The sequence below is a fragment of the Rissa tridactyla genome, chromosome 1 (assembly GCF_028500815.1).
Source record: "Rissa tridactyla isolate bRisTri1 chromosome 1, bRisTri1.patW.cur.20221130, whole genome shotgun sequence".
NCBI classification, from domain to species: domain Eukaryota; kingdom Metazoa; phylum Chordata; class Aves; order Charadriiformes; family Laridae; genus Rissa; species Rissa tridactyla.
In genome coordinates this window covers 127250591-127276761 of record NC_071466.1, presented here as the reverse complement: position 1 = coordinate 127276761, position 26171 = coordinate 127250591, and the positions used below count along the sequence as shown (strand labels likewise).

The following is a 26171-nucleotide window of genomic DNA, read 5'->3' as shown; positions in this document are numbered from 1 at the left end:
ATTTCCAGTAAGCCTGCCCCTACAAGCTGTCATGACCTGCCCTGGCCAGGAGCAACGGTTATGCGCTAAGAAGGACTAGGTGTCACTCCTGTACAGGGAACAGAGGTTTTACTAGCCCACTCAGGGGCTAATGCAACCAATATAGTAGAGAGGAGCAATGGAAACATGGGTTTTCCTGACAGCTCGCTAGATCAGGGACAGACAGGGAAGGTCAGGCAGTTCCTTAGCATCCATCCACCCCTCCGTTTCTTCTGAACTGAAGGCATCTCCTCACCCTGCTCATGGTCACAAGGTAGGAAAAGGGGAAGCCAGTAAAAAGAGCCCATGTGGCAACACAGCAGATATGCAAGAGACAGAACTGCCTTTGCGCTCCAGGTGAACTGAAGCCTACCGTGGTGCCATACAGATACTGTCTCTCCATACTGATAACCGTCGCTCCATACCACTGCACCCAGGCTCTGAGAAACATTTTGGCCTTGCACATTAATCAAAACAGGCTGATCTCAGCTCATTTCTTGCTCTATCTAAACAACCTCACTCAGCAAGCACCCAAAAGCACCTCATGCCCCCGGCCCCACGCTGTGCCCATCATGCCAGCAAGCACAGCTGTGGCTTGGCTGCCGTTCCCTGCAGCCTGCAAGGAGCCCACCTGCCTGGTATGGATGTGCCTCCCAGCAGCACCAGCGATTAGCACATGCAGGAGAGGACCTGGGCAGGCAGGCTGCACCCCTCCTAATTGACTGAAGGAAGAGGAACACTTGAACGTGCTCCAAAAGGAAGTACAAGCTCCAGCTTCCCCGCATTCATTTACTTGCGGAGCTTGCCCAAACCTGCAAGTAGGCACCAGCTTGCAGACAGGCAGTTTGGAGGAAGCAGAGTTAGGCCAGCACAAGTCAGCTGGAGGTATAGACCCTCCTGGCAGTTTGGATGCAGACCTTGGGGCTCAGCTTAAACATGTCTTTCTTCCCTTCTCCTCTATCTAGAAGAGCTGGCCCTTCCCAGCCATTATTTTCTTCAGCATGACTCATTCCACCTACAAGTCCATTGTATCCTTCAACACCCTGGATCCTTCAACAACCTGGAAAACACACCAGGGAGAACTCCATCAGAGCACCTACACCACTTCCATACAGGCAACTCCTGGGGAGAAAAAGACAAACTATCAAATATCCAATTTTTGGGTTTAAGCACACAAAGAATTTACCAAAACATTCTTTATTTTTCTAGAATGTCGTATGTTGTAATAGTCCAGTTTAACTTCAGGGAAAGTTTAAGGCCAATAAAAAAGAGCAAGAATTTATTGAGAACAACCATCTGCCCCTCAGGTGATGATGGCATTGACACATACTAGGTACTTCAGTGACATGCACCAGAGTGCTCTGGTAGCAAAGCACGGATTGCGCACAGATGAAAAACAAATCAAGAGCTAGCTTCCTGAGCAAGCAGACTGAGCCGGCCACCTGACAGCCATCACTACAGCATTGCATGCAGAGCAGTGAGTTTTAAGCGCTTTTTAGTGAGTTACCAGAAAAATACACGGTGATGTGATCACATAACCGAGAGGTCCACTTTCCAAGCCTCTCAGGAACAGAGGTTTTAGGTTAAAAGTTTGCCTGTTCTCATTACATAGGGTGAAGTCTGCTCAGCAATGAATGCAAACAGTGCCACAGAACAATGACAACTGCAGGTGCAAAGGAGGAAATGCTAGAGGCGTGATAGTGCTTCAACATTTATTTTTCCCAAAGACACAGACAAGAATTAAAACAGCTCTAAAAACCACAATGCTTTATAATACTTCACAATGCATAAATACTAACTGTGCTTCCTGCTTAGACTAGCCAGCAGGGCGGTCTTTTATTCAGGCCTTTATAGGTCTTTGTAGGTGCATAAAGCGGTTTCATTTACTTCAGGTACGGAACAAGTGACAGGAGAGATGTATGGTAGAGTCATTCCAGTTTGGTTCAAGGCCAGGAAATTCTCCTGAGAGGGATGCTCTGCTGCTGACTGGAAGCCATGTTCAACAGATACCGCTCACATCGCATACAGATGTCTGCAGTCAGCCAGTCTGCCATGGTCCCTGCGTAACAGCACAGAGGCTGTGCTAGGCAATGGGGTTCCAAAATAACAGGTATACTGGAGTGGGAGAGGGAAAAAGAAAAGCAGGAAAGCTGACCCAGATTTCTGTTAGAGGGTACGGTGCTCTTCCACCCTTCCCCCACACCTGATCCAACACTGCTAAGTGATTTAGCTAAATGCATGAGTTCAACAGAGCAGTCAACTCCGCTTAGGAAAGCTACTAAGCACCAGAACAGCTTCACTTAAGACACCTTCTCTCTATTGACAGTATGTCAGCCAAAGACCTAACAGATATCTGTGGTTGTTCCAAGGTTATGGCTGCATCCTTATGCTGCAGGATTTTTTTTTTTTTTTTGCCATTCTGAAGTATGGCAGTAATGCAGTCACTCAGACCTCTTCTGCAGCACCTGCATTGTAAGACAGAACAAACCACTGCCCCACACAGTTAACTTCAGTGGCCAAAAATCAGGGGCAGTGTTCACTACTGAAGTACAAGCCTTTGAACCAGAAATTGGTGTGACTATTTACTTTGGCTACATTAAAGAATGGTTTCAGAGATAAAAGATACCTGTTCCCCCAGTGGAATATATAACTGATTTGGAAAGACGAGAACAGATAATGCATGTTTCAAGACCTACGTATTGCACTTATACCCACAAGGTCTATCTTTTCCACCCAGAACTCTTTTTGAAATAGTTCCCTTTCTGTGGACAAAAAGGAAAGGGTGTCTGTATGTGTGTGGAGGGACTGAGAAACCATTTGTGGCATTACTCTTCAATCCATTATACCTCAGACCATTAGCATAGTTTATTTCTAGGTATAAAGGGGCTACTCCTGGGTTGTAGTGACAGACTCACAGCTGTGGGGGACAAAATATAATGGGGTCTCGAAATTCTCATATAAATTTAAGCTGTCACAAGGAACCATCTATATCTGGGCTAATATAGACACTTCTGAATCCATATCAGACACCTGATAGCTAAAAAGCAAAATGGATTTCAGAGAACCTACACGTCCTCACTTTTGGTCATCTAAAATCCACAATACTTCCAGAGAACTCTAGACTAGCTAGACCAGTGGCTAAACCAGTCATTCAGCATAACATTCAGCTGACCAGCATAATACTACATATTGTTGTCTGCATGTTTGTATATGCAAGTCTACAAGTAGCTTGTAACATCTTTCAAAGTAAAAGCGGAACATCCCTGTCCCAGCTTACCCAAAACACTCCCAGTGCTCTATTTCATGCAGCAACTCTGAGCTCTTCTGCTCTTGAGTAGCAGGGTCCTCTTCTCTGGAGAGTCTCAAAAGTTTTAAGAAGTGAAGTGGGAGATGTATACACGTTCTGAAGGGCATGGACATCTAGAATCACAACACAAGTCACCTGAGTTCTCACGGAAACACATCCTCCTCCTTACCAGGAAAATTTGCATGGCATGCAATTAATTTATTGGTGCACTTAGAAGATAGATATTAATGCAGTGAACTTCCTGACCCTTGTATAAATAGACCACAGAGTAATCCCAACCTCTTTATACAGGACGAAAGAAAGAGGAACTAGAGTTGTTTTAGCTGCATATGACAAGAGATGTCTGGGGCACCATGGCTCCTTTTGCACTTTGTAATATTCCCTCTTCTATTTTCTTGTCAACAAGCTAGAGGGTAGATTTGAGGTATCAGTGAGGTGAAGGAAAGCTTCCTAAGACTAGGTGAGGTGCAGGGGAAATAGAAAATGTAAAAAAAAAAAACTCATACGCTGTTCTAAAGGTTAGACTTGCCTTGATGCAGCAGTCGCAGCAGACAACACTAAGAGAAAGAAGTTCCCAGTATTATCATTTGATTAAAGCTCAGCAGATACCAATATTGCAGCTAAGGGTGACTTTCCCAAGCAAGTCTTAATTTGTGATTGTGGCACAATCACTTGATGGCAAAGTGAGCAAGCTTAGAACTCCCCTATTCAGTTTGCTAGCCCTCTTATTTATGCTAGTTTAGACCATCTGAAATGTGTCAACATCCATAGCTTGAAGGCTTTATCTGCCAGTGCCCATTATTTTTCACACAGCACTACCATCAGACAGTTACTCAATTCCCAGTAGTTGTTTACTTGTTGCTTGTAATCAATTCAGTGCTTCACCACTGCTTCAAATAAATTTAAGTGAGCCTTACTGAGCCTGAAGTAACTCTTTTCCTCTCCCACAAACAGAAAACCTCTGACAAATAAGTGGATACAAGTAGGTCCAACTCCATTCCCAGTCACAGGGTCTGGAATTCACTTTTCCAGTCCTCAACAGAAGATTCTGGTGAGGAGCCTCTCCTGGAATGTGCTCAAGCCCTTGACTGAAGTTAAATCCAACATTTCGAGCAAAATGCAGAGAGTGATCTCTGAAAGAAATTAATCTTGCACAGTAAATTTGGTTATTGCTAGCTTAATACTAAGAGTTAAAATTGAGATACCACTTCAGAGGCAAGTTTTTCCACATCCTCTGCAGCTGTAGACACTTCAGCCTGGCTTGTGCAGTAAGGCAAAACTGAAGGGCTCAGCAACCTGTTCCTATCCAGTACTGCAACCATTTGAATACTGAGTATTGTCAGTACTGTTCTACTCTTTTCTCCCTCCTCATTCAGTTCTTTTGTACCAGCTCACCTGCTGCAGAGGTAACAGCTGTAAGGCCACTTAAGAAACATCTGCTTATGGCAGCTGAAACAGATCTGTGGAAAGGAAAGTTACTTGTGAATGCCAATGGGAAATATCTTTGTACCAAGACCATCTACTGCCTGCCAAAGAGCAAGCACACAAACCAGCCTTCTAAAGGCTTTAGATCCACATACAATAACAGAGGTCCAATAAAGGATAGCAAAGACACAGGAATTAAAAGCTAAAAAGGCAAAAAAAAGTCTTACTTGTAGGCCAGTGTTTTTATGATGCAGAGGTTTGGGGCAGCTGCCAGACAACAGGAGTTTAAAAAAAGGCTCTTGAGAAAACAATAGCTGTATTGTGCAAGAGTGTAACAGTAGCTAGTTAAGAGAGAGGGAAGAAGAGAGACATTCTTTGAGGTAGACTGCAGCAATCCCAAAGAGATTAAGTCAGGGCAAATTTGAATCCAATCCTGAAGCAAAAAATGAGTCATAAGGAAGCTGATGAGTCGCTTGAACTTTTTAAAAGAGAACACATTCATACACAGCTGGCAGTCAGAATTGATATTATCTTGAGAAGCAGAGCTTGAGAAAGCTAAAAAAACTTCAGCAGCAAGAACACAAAGAAGGTAAGACAGCCATTTTAGAATAGGCAGAGAACACGCAAGTTAAAGCAGGGTCAGTAAGTAAGATGAGAAAATAAAAACATGGATTTAGTCTCAGTAGCATCAGACAGATTATGGAAGTAGCATAGCTCCGCTAGCAGAACCCTTTGGCTCTGTCTATACTGCTAAATAAGCGAGGGCAAGAAGCTGACCCCTAAGCCAAGTAGCACGGACTTCCTCACATCTGTGTTGCAAAGGGCTTGTACTCACAATGTCTGCTCTGGAGGCTGCAACACTCCCTCTAAAGGGGAGGCTGAGTGAATAAGCCAGCAGTTTAGCAGAGTGGACAGACAACAGTCCTGTGCTGTGGGTCATTCCCTGTCCCCCTCATCTCCCCAGCCTTTGAGTCCACTCAGCAAGGTGGTTTGAGTCAGCACAACTCAGATGTGGGAGCCTTAGTTAAGAGCCTTTGCTTCACTGTTTATCAGTACCAAATCCCAATTACTTTGTGATTTCAGAGCTGGCCAACATTCATAGCAGTCAGCTCTCCTAGAGTAGAAATAACAGACAAGAAGTATCAAGCAAAGGCTGGGTTACTTTCCAGGCAATTAAAATAGCTTAAGCTTGATTAGAAGCTATCACTGCACAGGTATCAAAAGAGTTTTTTTACAGCTGAGGGCCAAACTCGGATCAGCTGTATCAACAGGGTAAGCTGAGGCAGAGTGCACCTCAGTAGTTCAGCTCTGAGGGCCATGAAGCCAGCCAGCTTTTGAAAAGGCAAAGACAGCACAAAGAGAAGGAGAGGAAACATACCTTTGCTCTTGGAAAGACACCATCACTATCTTGGTGGAAGAAGCCTTGCCCTTCCAGAACCATCATTGCATATCTGGTTTCAATCAGCTCAGCAATGGTTGGTGATGGCCACTTGGTAGAAAAGGGACAGTCCTAATTGAAAGACAGAAGTTAAGCATCAGAGAAAGCTGAAGGAAGCAGGTATTTGGGGAAGTCATCCTCAAAACTAGGTCCCAAAAGGCTCAGGAACATTTGTCCCCAAAACTCAATTTTGCCAATGATGGGGGCGGGTATCAGTTGGCTCTTTGACAATAGTAGCAGAGGATCTTCTACAAGGCCTTTTAGTGGTTGCTATAGTTTGCAAGCAGCTTCCTGACACCTCAATTAAGGAAACAGGTCCCTTGGTCACCACAGTAGTTAATACCATCTCCAGAGCCAGTCTCTGCGGAATTCTACCCTTTGGTACAGACGACAGCACAGATGGCACCCTGGCCCCTCCTAGGTACAGGATCCCCTTCCACAGCACAACGCTCTCTCGCCTTCTCTTTCCCAAGACCCACTAGCTCCACACAAATGGCAGCTATGGTCTGGTTGTTGACCAGGAAAGACAACAGTGCTTTTATCCCCAGGTGGGGAGCCCAACCCACCTGCATCCCCCACCACACTGCTGAACAAAGAGGTCATACAGAGTTATGGTTAGTTTAGAGACTTGCTGGGGATGGGGCAGGGAGGGAAACAGAAGGAAAGGAGGCAGCAGGGACACAACACACCTTACCTTGTCAGGGCAGAACAGGGCAAGGCCATGATTCAGAAGGTTGCACGGAAACGCACAAACCCCAGCCTTGTTCCCACAACAGTCATTCAGAGCCTGACGACTTCAGTACTGCATACATTTAGAAGTCGCTGATACTGTGCTATCTACATTTTGTCAACCACTTGTTCCCTTTACTGCAGCTTAAAGAATGCTTGTGAATGTATCAGAATCTAGAAAGAATGAGGGGAGACAGAGAAAGCAGGACAATCCCACTGCCAACTACAGTCTGCTTGAGGAAACCTTGACAGACACTTTCAAGTAATGCAGTGATATCTTTCTCTTCTTGTACGAGGAACAACTCTATATCGTACCATTCAAACTAGGAAGCCTCCACAAGGACACTACAGCATCCAATATTTTCTTAAGCTGTCTCCAAGGAGACAATAATATCCCAACTTAAGGTCAGTATACAATATGGCCTAAGATAAAAACCACAGAACTTGCTTACTGCTTGCATGAGGATCAAGGTGCAAGCTCTGCACCATTACCAGATGTATCAGACTAGGCTTGCTAGCTGACATGCTGGACTTACAAGTTCCTTGCTTTGAAGGTCTCTCTCTAAAGATTTGGACCTTCCTCTGTAAGGAGGCAGCTGCTGTTGACCAGCATTCAGGAAACCATTAGGTTTAATGTCTCCTAGTGTGGGTGCACTCATGGGAGGACATGTGCAATTTGCAGCAAGACCTGGAAAGGAAGAGATAGATTTAGGGTGCAGAAAGACAGATGGCAGCTTTAAATATTCACCCCAAAAGCTGAATGCTCAAGAGCTCTACACTGCCTTCTGAAGGTAGCAAGGCTTACATCTCTCCCCCTCAACCCCCACCAGCCTAGATCACAAATAGCAGAGGTTACAGTAATTTGCTTGTCAGTGGGCAGTGATAAGAATTCATTAGCACCATTTAGTTTAATGAAATCAAGTGATCCACTTTCTACTTGAACATTCAAACCACTCATTTAGCTTTTACTGTGAATTCCAGTTAGGTCTTTGGGGACATGCTATCATTGTTTTGAAGCTGCAGGAGCTATACAAGCTTCAGTCAACTGCTGAGGAATGGTCTTCTAAGGGCACCTCCCCAGACTCATTAGTAACTGTTGGAGCTCCTCCTGTAAAATGTCTTCAGGTGATCAGGGAGAAAGCATACAGTGAGCCCAACCTAAGGCTTTGGGAACCCAGCAGACCACTGACTGTACTTTGTCACCTGGTTTAGACATGCAGCTAAAGTACACTGACCTGTGCTGTTGCAGGATACTACCGATGACCTGGTTGAGGCAAGCCAGGTGCTGGAAGGCAGCTTGGGAGTGGTTTCCTGTAGACCAGAGGACAGGATGTTCTTAAGCTACATACAAGAGACACCAAGCCTGCTTCCTCAGAAGTGCTGCTGCTAAACAAAACCCAGGATACCCAGGACTGACCAGAAACATTCAAGGCTTAGCTGGAAGCGCAGCTGAGAGAGAAATCAATGTGGTGCATTTAGCAACTTTATATTTCAAGAGGTAATAGCAAGTTAATTCCCCCCACAACCAGGAAGCTCCAACTAAGATAGTGAATTTTCAAATGTATCTGTTCTCTCTCTCACTCAAGTTCAATACAGATATACTAGTCCCAAAGTTTCATCTATTCACGAACCAACTTCACAAAATCCTCCCTATACAACATTGGAACCATTTTCTTGGCTCCAACTGACATGTAGCAACACTGGCAACAGTTCAAGAGACGGTGCCCTACTAACCCAACTCAAACCCAATGCTGTACCTCAAGAACATTGTTCGTAGCTTCTCTAGAGAAGCAGAAAACAAATTTGATTATATTAGTCTCCATATGAAGGTCCTTCTATTATAGCAGTAATACATCGACCACAGGCTTCTCAAATGCTGAGCATTCCTACAAGTAGAACAGACTTGTGCAAATACAGTGAATATTTTCTGCTTTTATTAATTCATATCTGTTTTCCTCAGTTAAGCAACTGCATTTCAGACAGAAATGTTTACAGAAAACAGATTCCTGTTTGTATGCCAGTGCATCTGTGCTAGACATGATGTGTTAGAGCTTAAGTTCTGTTCCACAGAATTTCTGAATATGCTCAGGCTAAATCCCAGAACCAAGCAGTCAAGCTTTTAATATTCAAGCCAGGAGTTAAAGAACCCAAGGACTATGTATCATGGGTTATTGAAGAACAGTGCTCCTGAAATTGCTCCACAGGCAGAAAGAGTGGGAATTCACCAGTAAAGTTGCTTCCTGAAAATAAATCATGAGGTTTTCCTTTCACAAGCTCACATACCACGTCAAATGCAAATATATCAATACATCTAGCATCAAATGCCTCACTGTAAGGTAAGAGTGGGAATAGTTCTGGCCGATATTGGCCAAACTCCCATGCATATCAAAACTTCTGCAGGATCTAGTTTTAAGAGACCAGAGCAGACGTTGGTTCTATAGGCTGCAGTCGTGCCACAAAAAGAAGTGTTTAAATATGGCATGAGCTTCTGTAGAGGAAAGGACTTCACTGAACTTAATAGTTCCACATTTGTTCACTTTTGAGAGACAAGACTGCCCACATCAGGATTTGAACTGGCTGTTCCAGGCTGTGGATGTGCAGATCTAATGCCTGAAGTACTTGTGCCTCTCCACAGTCCTTCAGTCTAAAGCCTTACCTGAACTGGTCCCAGCTGCTCTGTTGTAGCATTGACATTTTTAAATTTGGTACTGGCATCTTGGAGAGTTAAGAAACTATTGCTTGGAGATTTCAAGGCAATATTTGGTGTCACAAGCGTTTCTGCAGGGGAGAGGGGGAACAAAAAAAACCCCACAAAAACCACAGAGAAGATAAGACATTGTGCTGTGACAAGAAAATGACTAGTTTGATACCCACACATCAGAATCTAAGATTTGGATGGACTTTGTCCTGGCAGTTACATAATCTTTTAGTTTTATGTGATGGTCAAAATCCTGTTCTCTCACTTAGTGGACAGAAAAATCTGAACACCCCTAAAAAAAAAAAAAGAGTAAGCTGAAACATCTTTTGAGTCTTAATAAGTCACAAACAGATATTCTAGAAAGAACTATCCTTATGCCATACCACCTCTATCAACACAGAATTTGCATTCCCACCTCTCTTGAATTATACATGCTATGGGAAAGATAAGTGGGCTTTCATTTCAAAAGCTATCCATTATTTTCAGTCAACGCTGACTTCACTTGTATGCTTGATAGGTCACTTCATAGCAGGTACCTTTGGGCCTGCTCCCATATTCCCTTGCTGGTGATGACCGAAGCTTCTGTGGTTGTTCTGTTTCTGCCATGAGCTGTTCCTGACAGCTGGCCTCCCACGGCACATGCTCTTTCAGCTTCCTCTCCAGCACCTGCAGGCAAAGCATAGCACCAGAAAGAGCCAGTGGATGAAGCGAGAAGACCACTGGTGACAGAACTATTCCTTCAGCAACAGCATTGTTTTACAAGTGCCTCTCATTCAAGAGGGCACTGGGCCTTGCACACAAGAGACACATGAAAGAACCTTTTGATAATGCATAGGAGAATACTTTAGCGACTCTCAAATTTGAAACTGAGAACTTCAGGAGTACTTTCAGGACCAAAAAATGTTCCAAATGGAAGAAGCAGAGGAGGAAGTAGGGAGACTGATCATCTTCATCCTATGAAGATTTCACCTCCCATTTTCCTAGCCCCGTGTTTTGGCAGGAGGGCCTACCCAAAAGTTAAGTGTGGTTAATATATCCCTCTCCGAAATCCAAACCAGTAGCTAAGACATTAGTTCTATATTCCTAGAAACTGTCCTGTCTACTCCCGAATTATCTTGTTTTGCTATCATTAGATACACCACCAGGTCACCTACAGGTTTTAGACAAGGCTTCAGAACAGCTACATCAGCTTCAGGGATCTTGTGGTTTTGCTCGATGATCACCTGAAAGAGCAGAAATGATGCTTAAGCAATAGTTATTTCTCTACTCCTGGTACACCTTCCCAATCAGTGGCACAGTGAATGAGTCAAGTCAGGATTTGGGAATGGGAGAGGTGGAGAAGGCATAACAAAACTGAGTTAGGAAGTGTAGAATGATGTTTACTTACATGGGGTTTTGGTAGAGACAGATTTGCTGTGGCAAGACTAGAGGCAATCAGCAGCACTGCACAGCCCTTTGGGGCTTGCACAAGAAAGATACAGGCTTCTAGCCCCAGCAGCTCATGAACTGCTCTGAGGAAACTGGAAAACATTGTACTCAGATTTTAATGTCAGGAGTGATCCTGACAAGCACCATGGTCACATCACATTCATCAGTGAGAACTCAGCTCCAGGGAGGAGAGTAATTGAATGGGTTAACAAGACTGTAACAAGAACTGTAGCAGCAGGCAGCTGTATGCATAAGCTAGAGTCCCAGAGACTGGCGTACAGCCCTACATGAACTACAAACAATAGCAAGATAGAATTGCAGGGCAGGTATTCATGTGAAGCAGGCTGTCTCCCTCATCAGGCCCTGTGCTTGCTGCATAGGGGAGAACTGACAAAAAATCAAGTTGCACATGTATGTCTTTAGCTGCCTTGTTCACTCGTTCTTACTTTGAGGCTATGCCATTTGCTTTCCCTGTGTGTACAGCTTCAGAACACGTGGGAGTGCAGGTAGAAAAACGCTACAGCTTCCCACACTAGCTGTGCTTTCATTCATTTGCAAATTGGACTACTGTTTGCTAGAGAAGCTTTAAAATAGCTTTGCAGATGGGGAAATTATCATTTAAGAGCCTTCACAAAGACCTGAGCCCCGCACTCTATGCTTTCTTCTAGCATTTCTGACCACTACTCTTCAAACACTTTTGTGCTTCTCCTTGACCACAGAAAAAAATATATAATAAAAGAAAAAAAGAAAAACAAAAAGACCCAGTTCATTCTGCCACCTTGAGTTACAGTTCTGTACTGCACAGTGAATTGATAAACAGTACATTGCAAGGAACACAAGTAGTTATGATATATTGTCTCCTTTCCACTACTGTTCATTTATATATCTGTCAAGATATCATATCCGGAGAAGTGTCACAGCCTTATCTGAAGTCTGGAGCCACAGTCAAGAAAAGCGAGAGCTGGGGTTTTATAAAGGTGCATGGTTTAGCTGAGGGTTTTAAACCCCCTGCACTCTAGCAGCACCAACAAGGAGAAAAAAAGGATGATGTTTAGTGCGGTATGCAAAGTTTTCACTTTTTAAAATATCACTCTTTATTACAAGTAGAGTTGTGTCTCATCTTCTGCCAAGATGTCTGTTTGCAAAGCAGGCCAATGCCACAAAACCGTATGCCAGTGTTTCAGATCTGCTCATCATTCCCAGCTCAAGCTGCAGCAAGCAAACAGCATCACAAGCCTTTAGAGGCACCCCAGATATTTTTGTATCTGGTCATCTTCACCAACTGTACATGTTGCTGGAAGCCCCCACCACTTGAGTCAGCACAGCAGCTGCCCCTGGAAGGGGCTCAGCTTTTTTTACCCTGACAAAACTTCTGCAGTAGCTCGTGTACACTGCCTAGAGGCCTCTACCTGAGGCAGAGCAAAGGACTTGCTCAAAAGTGCTTTTGCACTTGCACACATCCCACAACATCCAGGAAGGTGAGGAAACTAGCAAGAGATGCCAGGCACAGCTCAGCTCAAGGAGCCTGAGCAGACAGATGTGTCCAAGGTGGAAAGCATAAGCAGGCAAGGGACTGTTTCATGAAACTGTTGTGTGCAAGGCATCATAATTGCTCCAGGGAAGGGAGTGGTTGACCCCTGGAGGGGGAAAAAGTTTACCATCCAGCTTCATGAAAACGTTGCTGTCCGTGAATTAAAATGTTACTGGGAATGAAGCACTTGGGTGGACAAACAGGGTGATCTAATGTTGAGCTGCAGCTGAGAGGGAGACACAGACACTTCTGGACTTGGAAGTACCTTTGAGAAAGACAGGCTTTTGGAGAAGACATCTCAACAAAAGTTGCTTAGAAATGCAGTGGAACAGGTGGTTTCAGAGATGTCCATTGATTCTAGTCACTCACCTTCCGAAGCGTGTACCTCTTGTGCTGAATATCATCCAAAAGTAATTCATAGGGAGAGCGGACACTTTCTTTTGGAGGCATGTGATGCTGTGGTCGCTCAGTGGCCTTGCGCAGCCTCACACCATTCTGCAGTTCCTGGATGACACTGGGCCACAAGGATGCCTAGGAGAAACCGGTGAGGGCCAAGTCAACAGCTGGATAAAATGCACAGAGCAGCATTCCCTTCCTCCATGTAATACGGCACACTTAGCAATTGAACTTATTCAGAAACACTAAAGCATGTCCTTAACTCCCCCTTCAACTCACTTGCAGATCAGGGCACGGTACCAGAATAGAGAATTGCTTCTCTTTGCAGAAATTAATTTATAACAAGGGATCTGGGAGCTGGCTCACCAGGTTCATTCCCAAATTTTGTCATTAACTTTATGAATATACTTTAGCAAAACACATCTGCTGCTGCCAGGTAGCTAGACCCATTTTCTTGAATACCTACTTCCTGCAAATGCTCCAGGTGCCAGAGTTTTTTCATATTATTGGACCCTAGGAAACACTAGAAATGAAATCCCAAATCTTACCATTAAAATCCTCTGAACTTTCAGAAACCAAGGGCTGAAGGGCCCACAGACAAAAGGGGAAGGCAAGGAGAAAGGGATCTCACACTGTAACCATCACAGCAGTGTATGTTAGCAGTTTCAGCCTGGAGACACAAGCTGATAACTCTGACATCTGCTCATCCTGTTCCTGTATTAATATCTGAGGATGCTCAGACATGCAGTATAACCCAACAAAAGTTAAAGACAGAAAAAAAAATAATCAACTCAATATCATGTTTAGACAACACTGTAATGGAAGTGCAAAGTCAACCACTTATCTGGATCCCAAAGGCAAATTGAGTAAGAACAAGCGATTGTATTATAAACAGAGAAAGGGAAGCAAAACATTTTAGAAAACTGCCTCAGAACAAAGCTTCTGACTTAGACTTCTTTTCCTTTTCCACTTACAGTATGAAGCATCTTCTCTTAACTTATCCCTTCAGATATTTTGGTATAATATCAGAAGAGTCTTAGGCAAGCTCTGACTGATGGCTGTCTTCAAGGAGATGGATTTTTTTGTTGGATTGTTTTAGTGTGTCTTTGGTAGAGTCATACCTCAATTCCAGAAAACCAGAACTCTCAGAGAATGAGCATATACTAGCCTTATCTCCTAGGCTATATTTATTGTATAGGAGAACACACAAAAGTCTCTGGGCAAAGTGGTTAGTATTAGAGACCTTGGAAATAGCTTATCCTGAGCCATTTGCACTTTCTAAAATTGTATTTCAGATGGTGACAGAGCTTAACTGAAAGATATGACAGAGAGACTTCTGTACTGTAACATTGACGCATTACTTTCAGGACAAGAATTGCCTTCAGCTGGCCATTTCAGAGCAACTTGTACACCCAAAACATTTTTCTGGTGTAGGCGACATCATTATCACTCATACTTTTCTCTCCCTACTGACTGGATCACTGCAATTATTCTACTTGGGCAATCCCATGTATTGTCAAACTCCAGATAAACTTCCCACACCTGTGCAACACAATGCAACGTGCCACAACACTCCAAAACCAGTGAATTCAGTTCAACAGTAAGACAGCTGTGTTCCTAAGAGGTCTCACTTCAAGGTAAAGATTGTCTTGTGACATGTACAGATAAGGTCTGCTGAAACTGTACAACCCTGCACACCATCAGGCTGTGATCTCTGTTTCAGATGGCCTGTTTTGGAGCAATCAATGTGAAAAAGTATGGTCCACAGAGAGACTAGCTGCTTGGCACTGCTCAAGGCATCAGCTCTAATCTGTCAGATCCCAGTGAAGTTGGCAGCCTGCTTATTTTAAGCTCAAGAGTTTGTCAGAGCAATGCAATCAACTGGTTCTTAGGGACTTGGAAACTAGAGGCAGAGGATTTGCAACAGACATCCTGCTTTTGGAATTCATGTCTCCTAAAGGAACAGGGGCCAAATACACTGGCCTTCAGGCCACACGGCAAAGCCCATGTATTTATTCATGTATTCCCTGCAGAAAAGAGCTATAGCAGTTGATGAGTTTGTGGTTTGAGATAGCCTGCCAGTTTATTTTAATAGATCACAAAATTGAAAATATGCCCAAACACACATTTCACAAACATTTTCATACGAATAGTTTGAGCATGCTTCAAAGTAAGTGCTATTTAGACAAAGGGAGTGAGTCCACAAGTCTCTCGGGGCTTGCCGTTTGTCTCCACAGACTCCAGACTACAGTGCATTTGTTTATGCTGGGCAGAGCTCCAGCCAGAAGAGCTATTTGTTTCTGATCAAGCCCTGACTGTGTAGGGCCTTGAAAAGAACAGAATAAGTTGCTTTCTCTGCCCCAAACACACAGTCCGAGATCTACAGAAGGACACACTGGAAGGACAAGAAAGGCAGTGAGAAGATGGTAGGAGCTACATCTCCAACCTCACCCTCCATCACCTCTTTTGTTTGAGCTGCTGGAGCTGCACAACCACAAAGATGGACAGAGCTACTGGCCTTCAGTCCCCTCCAGCCCTGACCCAGCACAGACCCCACATAAGAGTGAACTTGTCCACCCCAGTACTACCACCAACAGAAGAGTTTTCTGGGAGTTTTCAGCCCAGCTACAAGAAAGGAACAGATTGCTTTTGGCAGGTGTGAGTTCCTGCCAAGAGCTGGAGGTTTGGGGCTCATTTGCAGGAAGAAACAGCCTGAATAACTACTTGTGGACACTTATTCCAAAGACTGCCTCCAACTTCATTTTTAGAAGTGGTTTAAGTTGAACCACAAAGACACTCTTTGTGTAGAATAAATGTCCACATAAGGTTAACACATGAAGTAGTTTAACTTCAAGTTCACTCCCCAGCTTGCTTTACAGACCAGTCTTTAACTACTTAAGCTCTTGAACAACCTAAGAAGTTTTGTTTGTGTTCAAGCTGTACTTTTCATAGAGGAGTCAATGGAAAGCCTCAGAGAGCCAAGGTAGACAAAAAACCCCAAGCACCCATAATGAAGGAATTAAATCTCTCACCCAATGTTTTTCCTCCTTCTGAAGGGGATTTTCCACCAAATCTTCCACATCCATTTTTCTCAGACTCTGAGAAGCAAGCACACGAGGTCATTACCTTGCACTGTTCAGTGATTTCCCATCTATCTAGTATAAATTACTGATGTTAATCTGAAAAGCATAGATGCTCCAAACACCCAAACCTTCAAAAGGTACTAATATGGTGCAGACAGTTGCTTTCACATCGTGAAAACAGACCTTCAGCTAGGTACTCCATTTCTAGTGCAACGGGAAGGTTACTTTAGAACCAAGTGAGTGGGTGAAGGCAGAAGGAATAACAGCTAAGGGGTGATCCCAAATGTACCTCTTTGGAGGTCTGGATAATGGTCACAAGCTTCTGAAGTTCCATATATTCAGTAAACAGACTACTACAGGTCACTTCGTAATGGTTGGTAGCCTCAGAAGGCCTGGACGAGTGCTCCTCGCAGGCCTGAAAGAAGTGCAGCTGTTTAAGAGAGATCTTGAAATGAAAAGATATGGTAGGATGGAATAAAGCAGGATTCAGTTTTCTCAATCCATGGTTAAAAAACATCTTCCTCACAGCCCCTTTCTATCTTTTTTGTTTTTCTGTTGCAGATGCATAGGAACAAAGAAGCAAAATGTCCAGTCTTATACGTACAAGAATGTAAGTAGCTGTGTAATTTCTCTCTCTCATTCTCCATAAGGTGTGCTCTGGAGAATACCTGGAAGAGGAAGTCTCCAGTGCAGACAAAGCACAACAAAATGCAGCAGGTAGAGTCCCTTTTCCTGTTCTTTTCCCCTGCCCTGATCAGTCTAAGGGATGGGAAGCTCCTCATACCTTTCAATTATGGCTGAGAGGAAAATATTTGTTTTAGTTGAGACATTCAATTCCCAACTCTTGCAGAAACTGAATACTATGGACAAGTGACTTTTTTGAATATCCATAGTCTTCTAGGTATCCAATTTGGAGACTATGTACAGAAGGACTTTGTAGGCACAGCTGTGTGAGAGCCATGCTCAGTCTTCCTTCTTAATTCTTTCTCATAGTCACTTGTGCACACCTAAGATGGTTTTGCCTTTTCCCTCTGATGGGAAAGCCACGTGCTCCCTCTATGTCTTCCAATAAGATACCCAGATTTTTCCTGGAAATGGTCTTGTCCCTTGGTTCACAACATTGTTCCATCTAAAGCTGCTATATTTACTAAGTAGGAAGAAGGAAACCTTGATAACATCCTGCAGGGTGACTGCTGATTTCATTGCCTCATCGTCCAGTTTCAACATAAGGCACAGCAATTTCTCCAAGGGATCACTCAGTTCTCGCTCCACTTGGCTGTCGATTCCCCAGTCCAGGGCTTCATAGATCACCACTCCCAAGAACTCCAGCAGCTGCAGACAGAGACCAAGGAAGCAGTGCAGCACAAAGTGTTGTGGAGAACTTCACAGTTGTCACTTCCCAGCCACGCATGTACCCTCCACTGCCCCTTAGGGCTGAGCACATATCTCAGGATGAGAAGGGCCCAAAAGGCAGCCAGATGCTCATCGCATAGCCTGAGATACTCCCTAAACAAGCTGTTTCAAGATTTTTAAATGGCACCTAGCCATTAATCTAGCACCTCTAAGTTCTCTATTATTAAGATAAAAAGACTGTGGGCTACTCCTCAGTAGGCAGTGTCTGTGCACGTTATTTCCCAGCCCCATTGTCTTACTGGAGTTCGGTCCTAAGATTTTGTTTCACTTTACAGATTGCAGAGGACAGAGTCACTCTCACAGGGAACAGCAAATTTAAGCACCTTAATAATTTCCAAAGACATCCTTATCTCCTTACCTGGCCTTCTACTACAGTAGGATTATATCTGCACATGTACGAAGGTGAAGACACAGGCTTACCTTGTCCTCTGACTGCTGAATGCTGCCAACATCTGAAAGGGGAAAAAAAGAGGGGATGGAGAGAAAGACAAGTGCATAGGCATTGATAAACAGCTTTTAGAATCCCTCTAGAGAGAGAAACAGGAAGAATTCTTGTTAATAAAGAAAAAAACCCCTCTGACTAAGGTCAGTCCCGCCTGGGGAAAGTAGGCCTATATTTGGGTACTCCTGGAAAGCAACACAGAATACTCTTATTGTGAGCATTAGCCCCAAATTAACTGCTGCTGGATACTTTTTTTGTTTGCTAATAGGTATCTAACCACAAGGAAGTCACTGGATCTTTGTTTTTATTCTTTATTACCCGCTCTTGTCCCTGAAGGGTCGGCCTAGCACTGCCTTCTGCAGCAGTGCAACTAAGCAGTGCCTAAGACAAAGCTTGTTGCCACTTGCTGACTACATGTAGTGACAAAAAAGGGAAACTGTCAATCATAGATATGTCATGAGAGTTGCTGTAACAAAGGAACCATACGTTGGAAGATGAACAGAGCAGGGCATATAATAACATCTCAGACTATTTATTTCAAATCACATAAGTGGTAACAAACTTTCATCCCAGCTATTCCCTAGAAACAAATGACTCTCTAGAGCATTATTAGAAAAATTAATAGGCCGCACATTTGCATTACCACTCATCTGCAGTCTTTTGCAATGAAGTATAGGCAGCAGCATAGCCTCGTGACAACACACAGAGAGAGGAGAGGTAAAAAAAATAAAAAAGGCAGGAAAAAGAATATCTGCCCACTTTGTCCCCATATTTCAGCCTGGAATAGGAACAGCCCTTGGCATGCACAGCTACCTACGCTCTTACCAGACTTGTGGTACACCTTGAAGGAAGCAGTACCATCAGCATGGATAAAGATGCTTCCAGGACCCTTTATGAACACAGAATGGAGTGGTGGGTGCAGCCCTACAGCCAGCTGCTCCATTTTACGGCAACACTGAAAGCAGATAGCCCAGGCTTGCTCCTCGCTTATAGGATGTTCAAAGCACCTCAGAATCTCGGCTAGAGAGACCTTTGTGATTCTCTGCTCACACCGTGGAGACTCCATTTTCACCTTTGCTTCTCATCACCACTCTTAGCCTAGGAAGCTGAACACCCTCCTTCCCAGGGCAGGCAAGTGCTCATAGCAGCCTTTTATCAGTTCTGCCTCCTGGTTTGCTCTCGTGCCTCTCTTCCCTACAGGTGTGATTATTAATGCCAATTTTGCTCTGTCTTTTTAAAGGGACGCCACTTTAATCTTATTTGTGTAAGACTCCTTGAAAGAAAACAGAGATGATAATTGTGTACAAAATTTATTCTCAATTTAACTCTGTTGTTTCTAACGAATTCTAGCAAATATTTTAATGGCAATACCAATGTTGGCAGGTAAGAAAAGAGCACATTCAACTTCAGGCAGAGAGGGACAGAGGCAGGAAATAACGTCTTATACTCAGGGGAGAAGAACTCAGGGAAGACCACAAAAATTCAATCCATTTGATGGGAAACCATTCTGGGAGCACCAATACAACAATCAACTCCATTGGGCACCTGCACCCACCACAGGCCCCGCTCCTGCCCGGCCTCGACCCTTTGGCCCTGCCACAGCCCATCCCAGCGGCTGGGGCTGGGAGGCAGGCAGGCACCCAGGGCACGGGCAGCAAAGCCCCTCCTTGTCCAAAATGCCGATTCTCGCCACTGGTGTGAAGTTACCCGGCTTTTACTGCACTCTGGGGGCCGTGCATCTGCGATGACAGGGGCAGCCGCACGGCTGGCGACGGGGCCGTCCCCTGAAGAACGCAGGGGACTTCTGGCTCTGAACAGCCCAGGCTCCCGAGGCAGGCACTGAAGAATTGCGAGGTTTTAGAAGTGTTGAATAACACCCATAATTTATATTTCTTTCCCTTCTCACTTATGACATTTTGGGAGCGCAGCCTGTCAGAGTCAGGCCCTGGGCCTTGGAGCTGCATCCAGGCTGGGGTGCCTTGGTGTCACCAGATGATGGAGTGGGTGCCCACAGCCAGCACACCCCACACGGCCGGGGGACTCACGGCTGCTCCACGGCCTTCACCGAGCCCCGGGCATCGGCCTGGCCACGCCGCTTGCCCGGGACGCTGCGCGGGGCTTTCCCGCTCCCGCCCGGCTGTGCCCCCGGCATCGGCCCCGCCTGGCGGGAGGGACGGGGGGGAGCCCGGGGGCTTCCGTCCTGCGGCTCTGGGATGCGGGGTGCCGGCACCCAGGCACCGCAGACCCCGGGGCGAGCGAACCCTGCGCCGCCTCCCCGCCCCCCACCCCGGGCCTGCGGGCCGGAGGTGCTGCCGCTGGGAGCGGCCCGGCCCCCACCCAGATGGTTTGGTCCGGCCCGGCTCCCCCCCTCGTCCCGCCAACATGGTCGCGCCCGCGTTGGAGCTCCCTCCTGCCCTGCGCGGCGCCGCCCCGCACCGGGGAAGATGGCGGCGCCCGAGGCGGCGTGGAACCGGCTGGACGTGCCGTGGCCCGCCAGTAGCCCCACGGTGGCCCTGGCGGACAGTCACCCTGCAGGTCCCTGGGGAGGGCTGGGAGGCGTCGTAAGGCGCGGCCAGGCGCCGTGCGGGGCGCCGGTTTGCGGCCGTCGGTCGGTCGGTGCCCGTCGGCCGCGGGGTGGGGGGCCGTCGGGGCCGAGGCGGTGGCTGAGGCGGTGTCTCCTTCCCGCCCGCAGTGAGGTGGCTGCCGGTGCTGCGGCGGCGGTGCGGCATGGTCGGCAAGCGGCTGTCGGGGAGGGGCCTGGCCGCCGAGGGACGCGTCCTGCGGGCCGTGCTGTACGTGTACCACAGCAGGCTGCTCCGGCACCGGCCCTACCTGGCCCTGCAGCAGGTGAGGAGCGGCCCCGGCCGGTCGGCAGGCAGCCGGCAGCGGGTCACCGGCCCCAGAGGGGCACCCGGGGCATCATCGTGCGCACAGCGTTTTGAAGCTGGGGCGTTTTTGTCGGCTGTGAGGCTCCGCACGGTTGAGTTGAGTGGATCCGCTGGCTCTGTGCAGCCAGTGCCATTTGAGCTTTCCAGCCATGGGGGGCCAAGACTCGGTCTCTTATACTCACACCAAGACCTGAAGTAGTTACAATTACATACTTTTTGAATGCATCAGCACTACAGAGATTTGATTTTCAATTAATTGTAATAATGGGAGGGGGGAAGAATAATCCTAGGCTACTCTATTAGGCCACGTTCTGGTTTAAGATGAAAAGTGAAGTGCTTACTCGTTTTCCAGTACTTTACTGGATTGTCAGTATCTTCAAATAACTGCTTTGAAATAAAAGAGGAATTTGTTCTTACCCTCGTGGTTTGTTTCTGTATTTTTGTTCTTGAAAGCCAATACCACAAGCCATTGTATACTGCTTGAGAAACCACACAGCACCAATTAACAATGGCTTACTCCAACTCTTCACGTAATTCCATGTTCGCAGTAGTGTGATAAAGGAGTCTTTTTCATCATAGTGCAGATATAGGAACATACCAGAGCTTTCTGTCACACAAACCTGCTATTTGTGCTGTTAAACTGATAAGGGGAAGGTATCACTTAAGATAGTGATAGTTCTTAGAAAAAGACTCTCCCACCTCTTAAAATACCAGTCAAAGGAGCTTTCTTTTTTTCCCTAGGTAGAACAATGCTTGAAACGCCTATGGAAGATGAACTTGGTGGGCTGCATTGAAACTCTGGCAGGACTGATCCCCAAGTAAGTGTCACGATCCCATATACTGGATATATCCATTAAGCAGGCCTGCAGAACTAAAGGTGGGAATGCTACATCACAACCATCTTCTCATCCTTGTATCAACACAGGAAGAATACACCCCAAGCCCATGCAGAGTGCTTAGTTCCCAGCCAGCCTATGCTGGAAACAGTGGCTCTGAAGGTGTTGGGAGGTTGCAAGCTCATTCTCCGTCTACTGGACTGTTGCTGTAAAGCTTTTCTGTATCCTTTTTTCACCATGAACACATTATTACAGTTCACCAGCAGCACCTCTTGAGACCAGAACTAGGTCTGCTGTAGGCCACGTATTGCTGATGGACTCAACCGTGCAATTCATATGTGCAACTTGGAGTTTCTTTGATAGCCAGACATCTTATTTTCAAGTTATTATGTAGGAACCTCAGGCTGTTGGCTGGCTGCTGCTCCACCCTTGAGCAACCCAAAGTTTGGATGTTTATCTCCCAAATTATCCAGAATATTCCCTTGTGAATTGCCTCTAGTTGGTGTGTTCAGCAAGTCTCATTATATACTGTTTATTTTTTATCCTTAACTGGTCTAATCTTCAGCTTGTCCGTTCAACATCTCTGCTCAGAAGAATTCATACTTTTGAACACTGTGGCTTCAGGGTTGTTGAGCCGGCTATGGTTTGTGTGTTCAAAAGTCTGTCTTGTTTGTTGTCTGTTTGACGTGCCTGTCAGGGAGAAGGGCTTGTAATTAGGCCTTGTTGCTGAGTGAGCTTTATTTGGTTGGGGAGAGGAGGAGGTGTGTGGGGGGGTCCCTCCATCCTTTTTGGACTTGATTCTAGCATCTGAAAAGTTGTGTAAGTGGAGAGAGACCTCTTACATGCTGTTTTGGAAGGCTTTGTTCTTCACTCGTAGCAAACTTTATGTAGCACTAATAAAATCACAGTGTTAACGCCAGCCTGACATAAACATCTGGTACTTCTTGCAGCAAGCAGTAAGTCCTGCCTCATGCTGAAATAGAAAGGCTGGGATAAAGTTCTGTAATACTCCTGAGTTTTCCAGGGAAATCATTGTTCTAGTCTCTCTCAGTACAGCAGAGCAACGCCAAGAAAGTAACTGCTGTCTGTAGCTGAAAGAGTAACAGCATTGTGTAGAACTCAGTAAAGCCTTTTTTGGCACAAGGAATCTGTCTGCCCAGTAAACGCAGAGCAGGCGATTGTATGGCCTCAGTGCTAGTACCGTTGTCCTGAGTTGGTACAGGCTGCTTTGGGGGGAAGTCCTCTTTGTCAAATGACTTGGATGTGACCTTAGAACCTGCTAAGTCCCTGCTGTGGCACTCCACAAAGCTCTAAGGAAGCAGAGGGGCCTCCTGATCAGGGATTTACTAGTCAAGTCACTCCTGTGATCTGACCTAGAAGAGTTCCTTAAAGCTCAGACTAATATCAAGGAAAGTACGGAGTGTAAAAAGAAGCTTGTCTTGAGGGGGAACAAGGAAAAATCAGCTTGGAATCTCTTCCATCAGTGCTTCCGCTTGAGCTGAAGGTAGTTATTCAGCGAGCACGAGGTTTTGCTAGAGGAGACTCCATGCCTTTGTGTCTTCTCTCTTCAGGATTCAGCACAGGTGTGTACTGCAGAGCCTCATTTCCTTGTATGGCGTATTGTCGACATCACTTCATCTGGTATCTGAGACCCAACAGATGCCTTATATCAAGGGGTTTACCTTCCCTTCTGATATCAGTAACTTCCTTGGAGTGAATGTTTCTTCTGAGGTGAAGAAGCAAAAGGCTAGAATGCTTACAACAAAAAAACCTACCAGCTGGCTGAAGAAGCTCTTTCCTACGATGCCAGAGGCAGTGTCAGAGGTGGGGAAAAAGAGACGTTTTGCGACCTGCACGAGTGCTCTGAAAAACCGTAGCATCCCATGCCCTGTGGACATCGGAGAGCCAGTTCTGGTGACCAGAGCCAGCAGAGGTAAAGCCTTGTGCCACAGTGCTACTGGTTATCTCAGAGACTGACCGCAGCTTCTGCCCAACAGAGCCAAGCACTTTTACCCACAGAGTGCGATTCTAGTACAAACCCCCCTCTCCTGACCTTGGAAGAGGAAGTGAATGCTGCATGTACCCTTGCCTTTGTAAAGCTGTGGATAATTTCAGTATTGTGAGGCTTTTTGGTTTTTTTGTTTTGGTTTTTTTTTAAATGTGGTATAGCCTGAAGAGAAGCAGGTAAGGAATACAGTATACAGGTCCTGTAAATAGTCATTTATATTTTCCTGCCTCTATATAGATGGGGCCCAAGGATAGTGAGGGAAGCTACAAGCACTGTCTGTAATCTGTGCAAGAGTAGATAAGTTTCTAAGTACAGGATGCAAGTATCCTGTGCGTGCTGGTTCTGGGCTGTGCCCAAGTCCTCCCCTGCAGTCAGGGCTATGGCCAGTGACTGTAGGCGTCCAGGTGTTTGCGTGAAGCTTTTACACATGAAGCTATCTGTAAGTCTCTGCATCCTCTTCATCCCTTGCCAGCTGCCATGGGAGATGAGCGCAGCCCCCTTGAGTTTGCCTGGAAATGCTGAGTACAGGTGTGAGCCTGCTGAGGCGGCAGGAGATCTGAGCGCTCAGCAGGGCAAAGCACTGCAGCGTCTCTGTGCTAAGACTGAAAACTGTCTTTATTTCATAATAGGAACTCTCCTCTCTCTTTGTAGGGAAGCACCTGGGGTTTGATGTGAAGAGCTTGCTTAGACCGTCCAGACCTCTAACGCAACAGGTTTGTATGGTGCCATTTTACGTATTTTATTTTTTTTAACTTTAAAGACACTAACACTCAAAACATGATATCCCTGATGGAAAATGTCTTCTTTCCCTGCCTTATTTTTGCTTGTTCAACATCCCAAGTTGGTGTGGAAGCTTTGCACTGAAAATCACTACTAATTTCTGCTTAAAAATTTGAGCATTTGTTGGTATGTCAAGTGAAATGACCAGAGAGCAAGTCAGTAGTAGACAGGAATACAGGAACAGCCAGAAATTGTACTTATCTGCCGCCTCTTTTTGTATTCCACAAAACAAGACTGCTCTTCCACTTTTTCCTTAGGAAATAAGGCCTGTTCTCCCAAAAACCTTAGTGAGAGGATCAGGCCTGTCACATTTTTAAAAGACTAACTGTTTCTGTTACTCTGTTTCAGGGTATAAGCATTGCATCAACACCTTTTAAAGCAAAATCAGCATCACTTTCCTCTCATATAGTAAAATCGCAGCATACTGGAGCTCTTGTACAGATGGTCCAAACAGCTTCGTCGTTTGGGGAACTGTCAGAGGCACTCAGAAAAGCTATTTTGTGGTGCAAAGGCAACAAATTCAAATCGGAATCTTATTTTCTGCGTAACAAGTTGTTGAAAAGTAATCGGTTGCACCATGTGGAGGCTCAAGGATGCAGGTAATTTTATGTGGGTGCGGGGTTTCCGGATCTGACACTTTACATTTTAATAAAGTATTTTGCTAGTGTAGAGAAATGCAGTGGTCTAACCCACTCTTTTTAAATTCAAATGGGATCACTAGTTCAGGTCACTGGATGCTCCGACATGAGCATTTTGTTTAGCTTCAGTCATTTGTGAAAGGATTTAAAAGGCTAACAAATGCATAAATGCTTTAGAAGGAGGGTGAAAATGCACCTTAAATCATGTGCATGTCTAATGGTAATGATTATCCGATGCAAGGGGTGTCATCTTTCTTCAGAATGCCCTGACTACTATTGTGCAAGGTGCTGTTGTATTTCCTTGGTACGACAAGGAAGATGGTAGAGAAGGCCAATAACTAAATCTCCCAAAACAAAATAACACTTGAGCAGCTGATAAAGTTATATTTTGTGCACCTTCCTTCCCTTAAGGTTGAAGAAAAAACTGTGCTGTGTCAAAACATCTGTCCGTAAATACCTCCTATATGGGTCACAAAACACACGCTGGCCAAAGCAGTACCTCAGGGCACGGTTCTGTCGAAGGAGGATCAAATCATCCGCACGCTTGAAGAGAACTTTGAAGACTGTTCGGCAAAATTCTTCTCAGCTTTTTGGGGTCTGTGAGAACAGTGCATCCCCTGTGCTCCCAGCTTACCAGGATGGGCCTCCGAGTCGTGAAGGACGTTCCAGTGCTGATAGAGCCTCTGTCAGACTAAACACAGCCGGGACCACCAAGCAGCTGCTGCTGGAAGGAAGCCCTGGCCCTGCGTGGGAAGAAGCTACTGAGAACATGGATATTGATTCTATTTTTGCAGCAATGGGTGTCTGACCCTGGACTTGCAAGGAGGAAAGAGATCAAGCCATTCCAATTATTTTTTCTTAAGTAAAAACCCTCAAAACCCTAACAGTGTCTTGGTAATTCACAGCCCGAATTCTGCTACGGAAGTAGCAATTATTTTATTATATTTTTGTAAACCAGTTTTTTTTTTATGGAAGGGTGTTCCAAACAGCTGAATAGTCTTCATCCTTTCACCTAGCCTTGTCCAGAAACAGTGAGCTACCCCTCCTCAGTGTCCCCTATTGCTGGACCACATGTTAAGTGCTGCTGTCAAACCCACAGTATCAATAATTGCC

General features: G+C 45.4%; 2 protein-coding genes across 3 annotated transcripts; one reads left to right on the top strand and one right to left on the bottom strand.

Annotated features, from left to right (window-relative positions):
- Window positions 1-1266: 1266 nt before the first annotated feature.
- Window positions 1267-17969, bottom strand: LOC128904544 (protein spire homolog 1-like). Its single transcript, XM_054189034.1, is given in 16 exon segments — window positions 1267-2133; window positions 3296-3438; window positions 3855-3882; window positions 4721-4785; window positions 6129-6260; window positions 7454-7605; window positions 8153-8228; window positions 9574-9695; window positions 10152-10281; window positions 10770-10838; window positions 12944-13105; window positions 16003-16068; window positions 16343-16468; window positions 17221-17385; window positions 17887-17934; window positions 17937-17969. Coding segments are annotated over 16 exon segments (1689 nt in total). The 3' UTR covers window positions 1267-1961.
- A 2368-nt stretch (window positions 17970-20337) lies between these two features.
- NEPRO (nucleolus and neural progenitor protein) lies at window positions 20338-25942 on the top strand. Of its 2 annotated transcripts, XM_054211779.1 has the most exons (9): window positions 20338-20443; window positions 20601-20755; window positions 21538-21614; window positions 21722-21853; window positions 22198-22275; window positions 23204-23565; window positions 24292-24353; window positions 24769-25019; window positions 25470-25942. In XM_054211779.1, the coding sequence occupies exons 1-9, from the start codon at window positions 20353-20355 to the stop codon at window positions 25864-25866; spliced, it is 1605 nt and encodes a 534-aa protein (XP_054067754.1). In that variant the 5' UTR covers window positions 20338-20352; the 3' UTR covers window positions 25867-25942. The 2 variants fall into 2 exon arrangements, with proteins under 2 accessions (XP_054067754.1, XP_054067762.1); XM_054211787.1 differs by lacking the exons at window positions 21722-21853; window positions 22198-22275.
- The last annotated feature ends 229 nt before the right edge of the window (window positions 25943-26171 follow it).

Excerpts from the sequence above, each read along its gene's own strand:
- NEPRO (XM_054211779.1), top strand. The coding sequence starts at position 20,353 with ATGGCGGCGCCCGAGGCGGCGTGGAACCGGCTGGACGTGCCGTGGCCC. Across the intron at positions 22,276-23,203 it reads GGGTTGTTGAGCCGGCTATG|GATTCAGCACAGGTGTGTAC; the intron begins GTTTGTGTGTTC and ends TTCTCTCTTCAG. Across the intron at positions 25,020-25,469 it reads GTGGAGGCTCAAGGATGCAG|GTTGAAGAAAAAACTGTGCT; the intron begins GTAATTTTATGT and ends CCTTCCCTTAAG.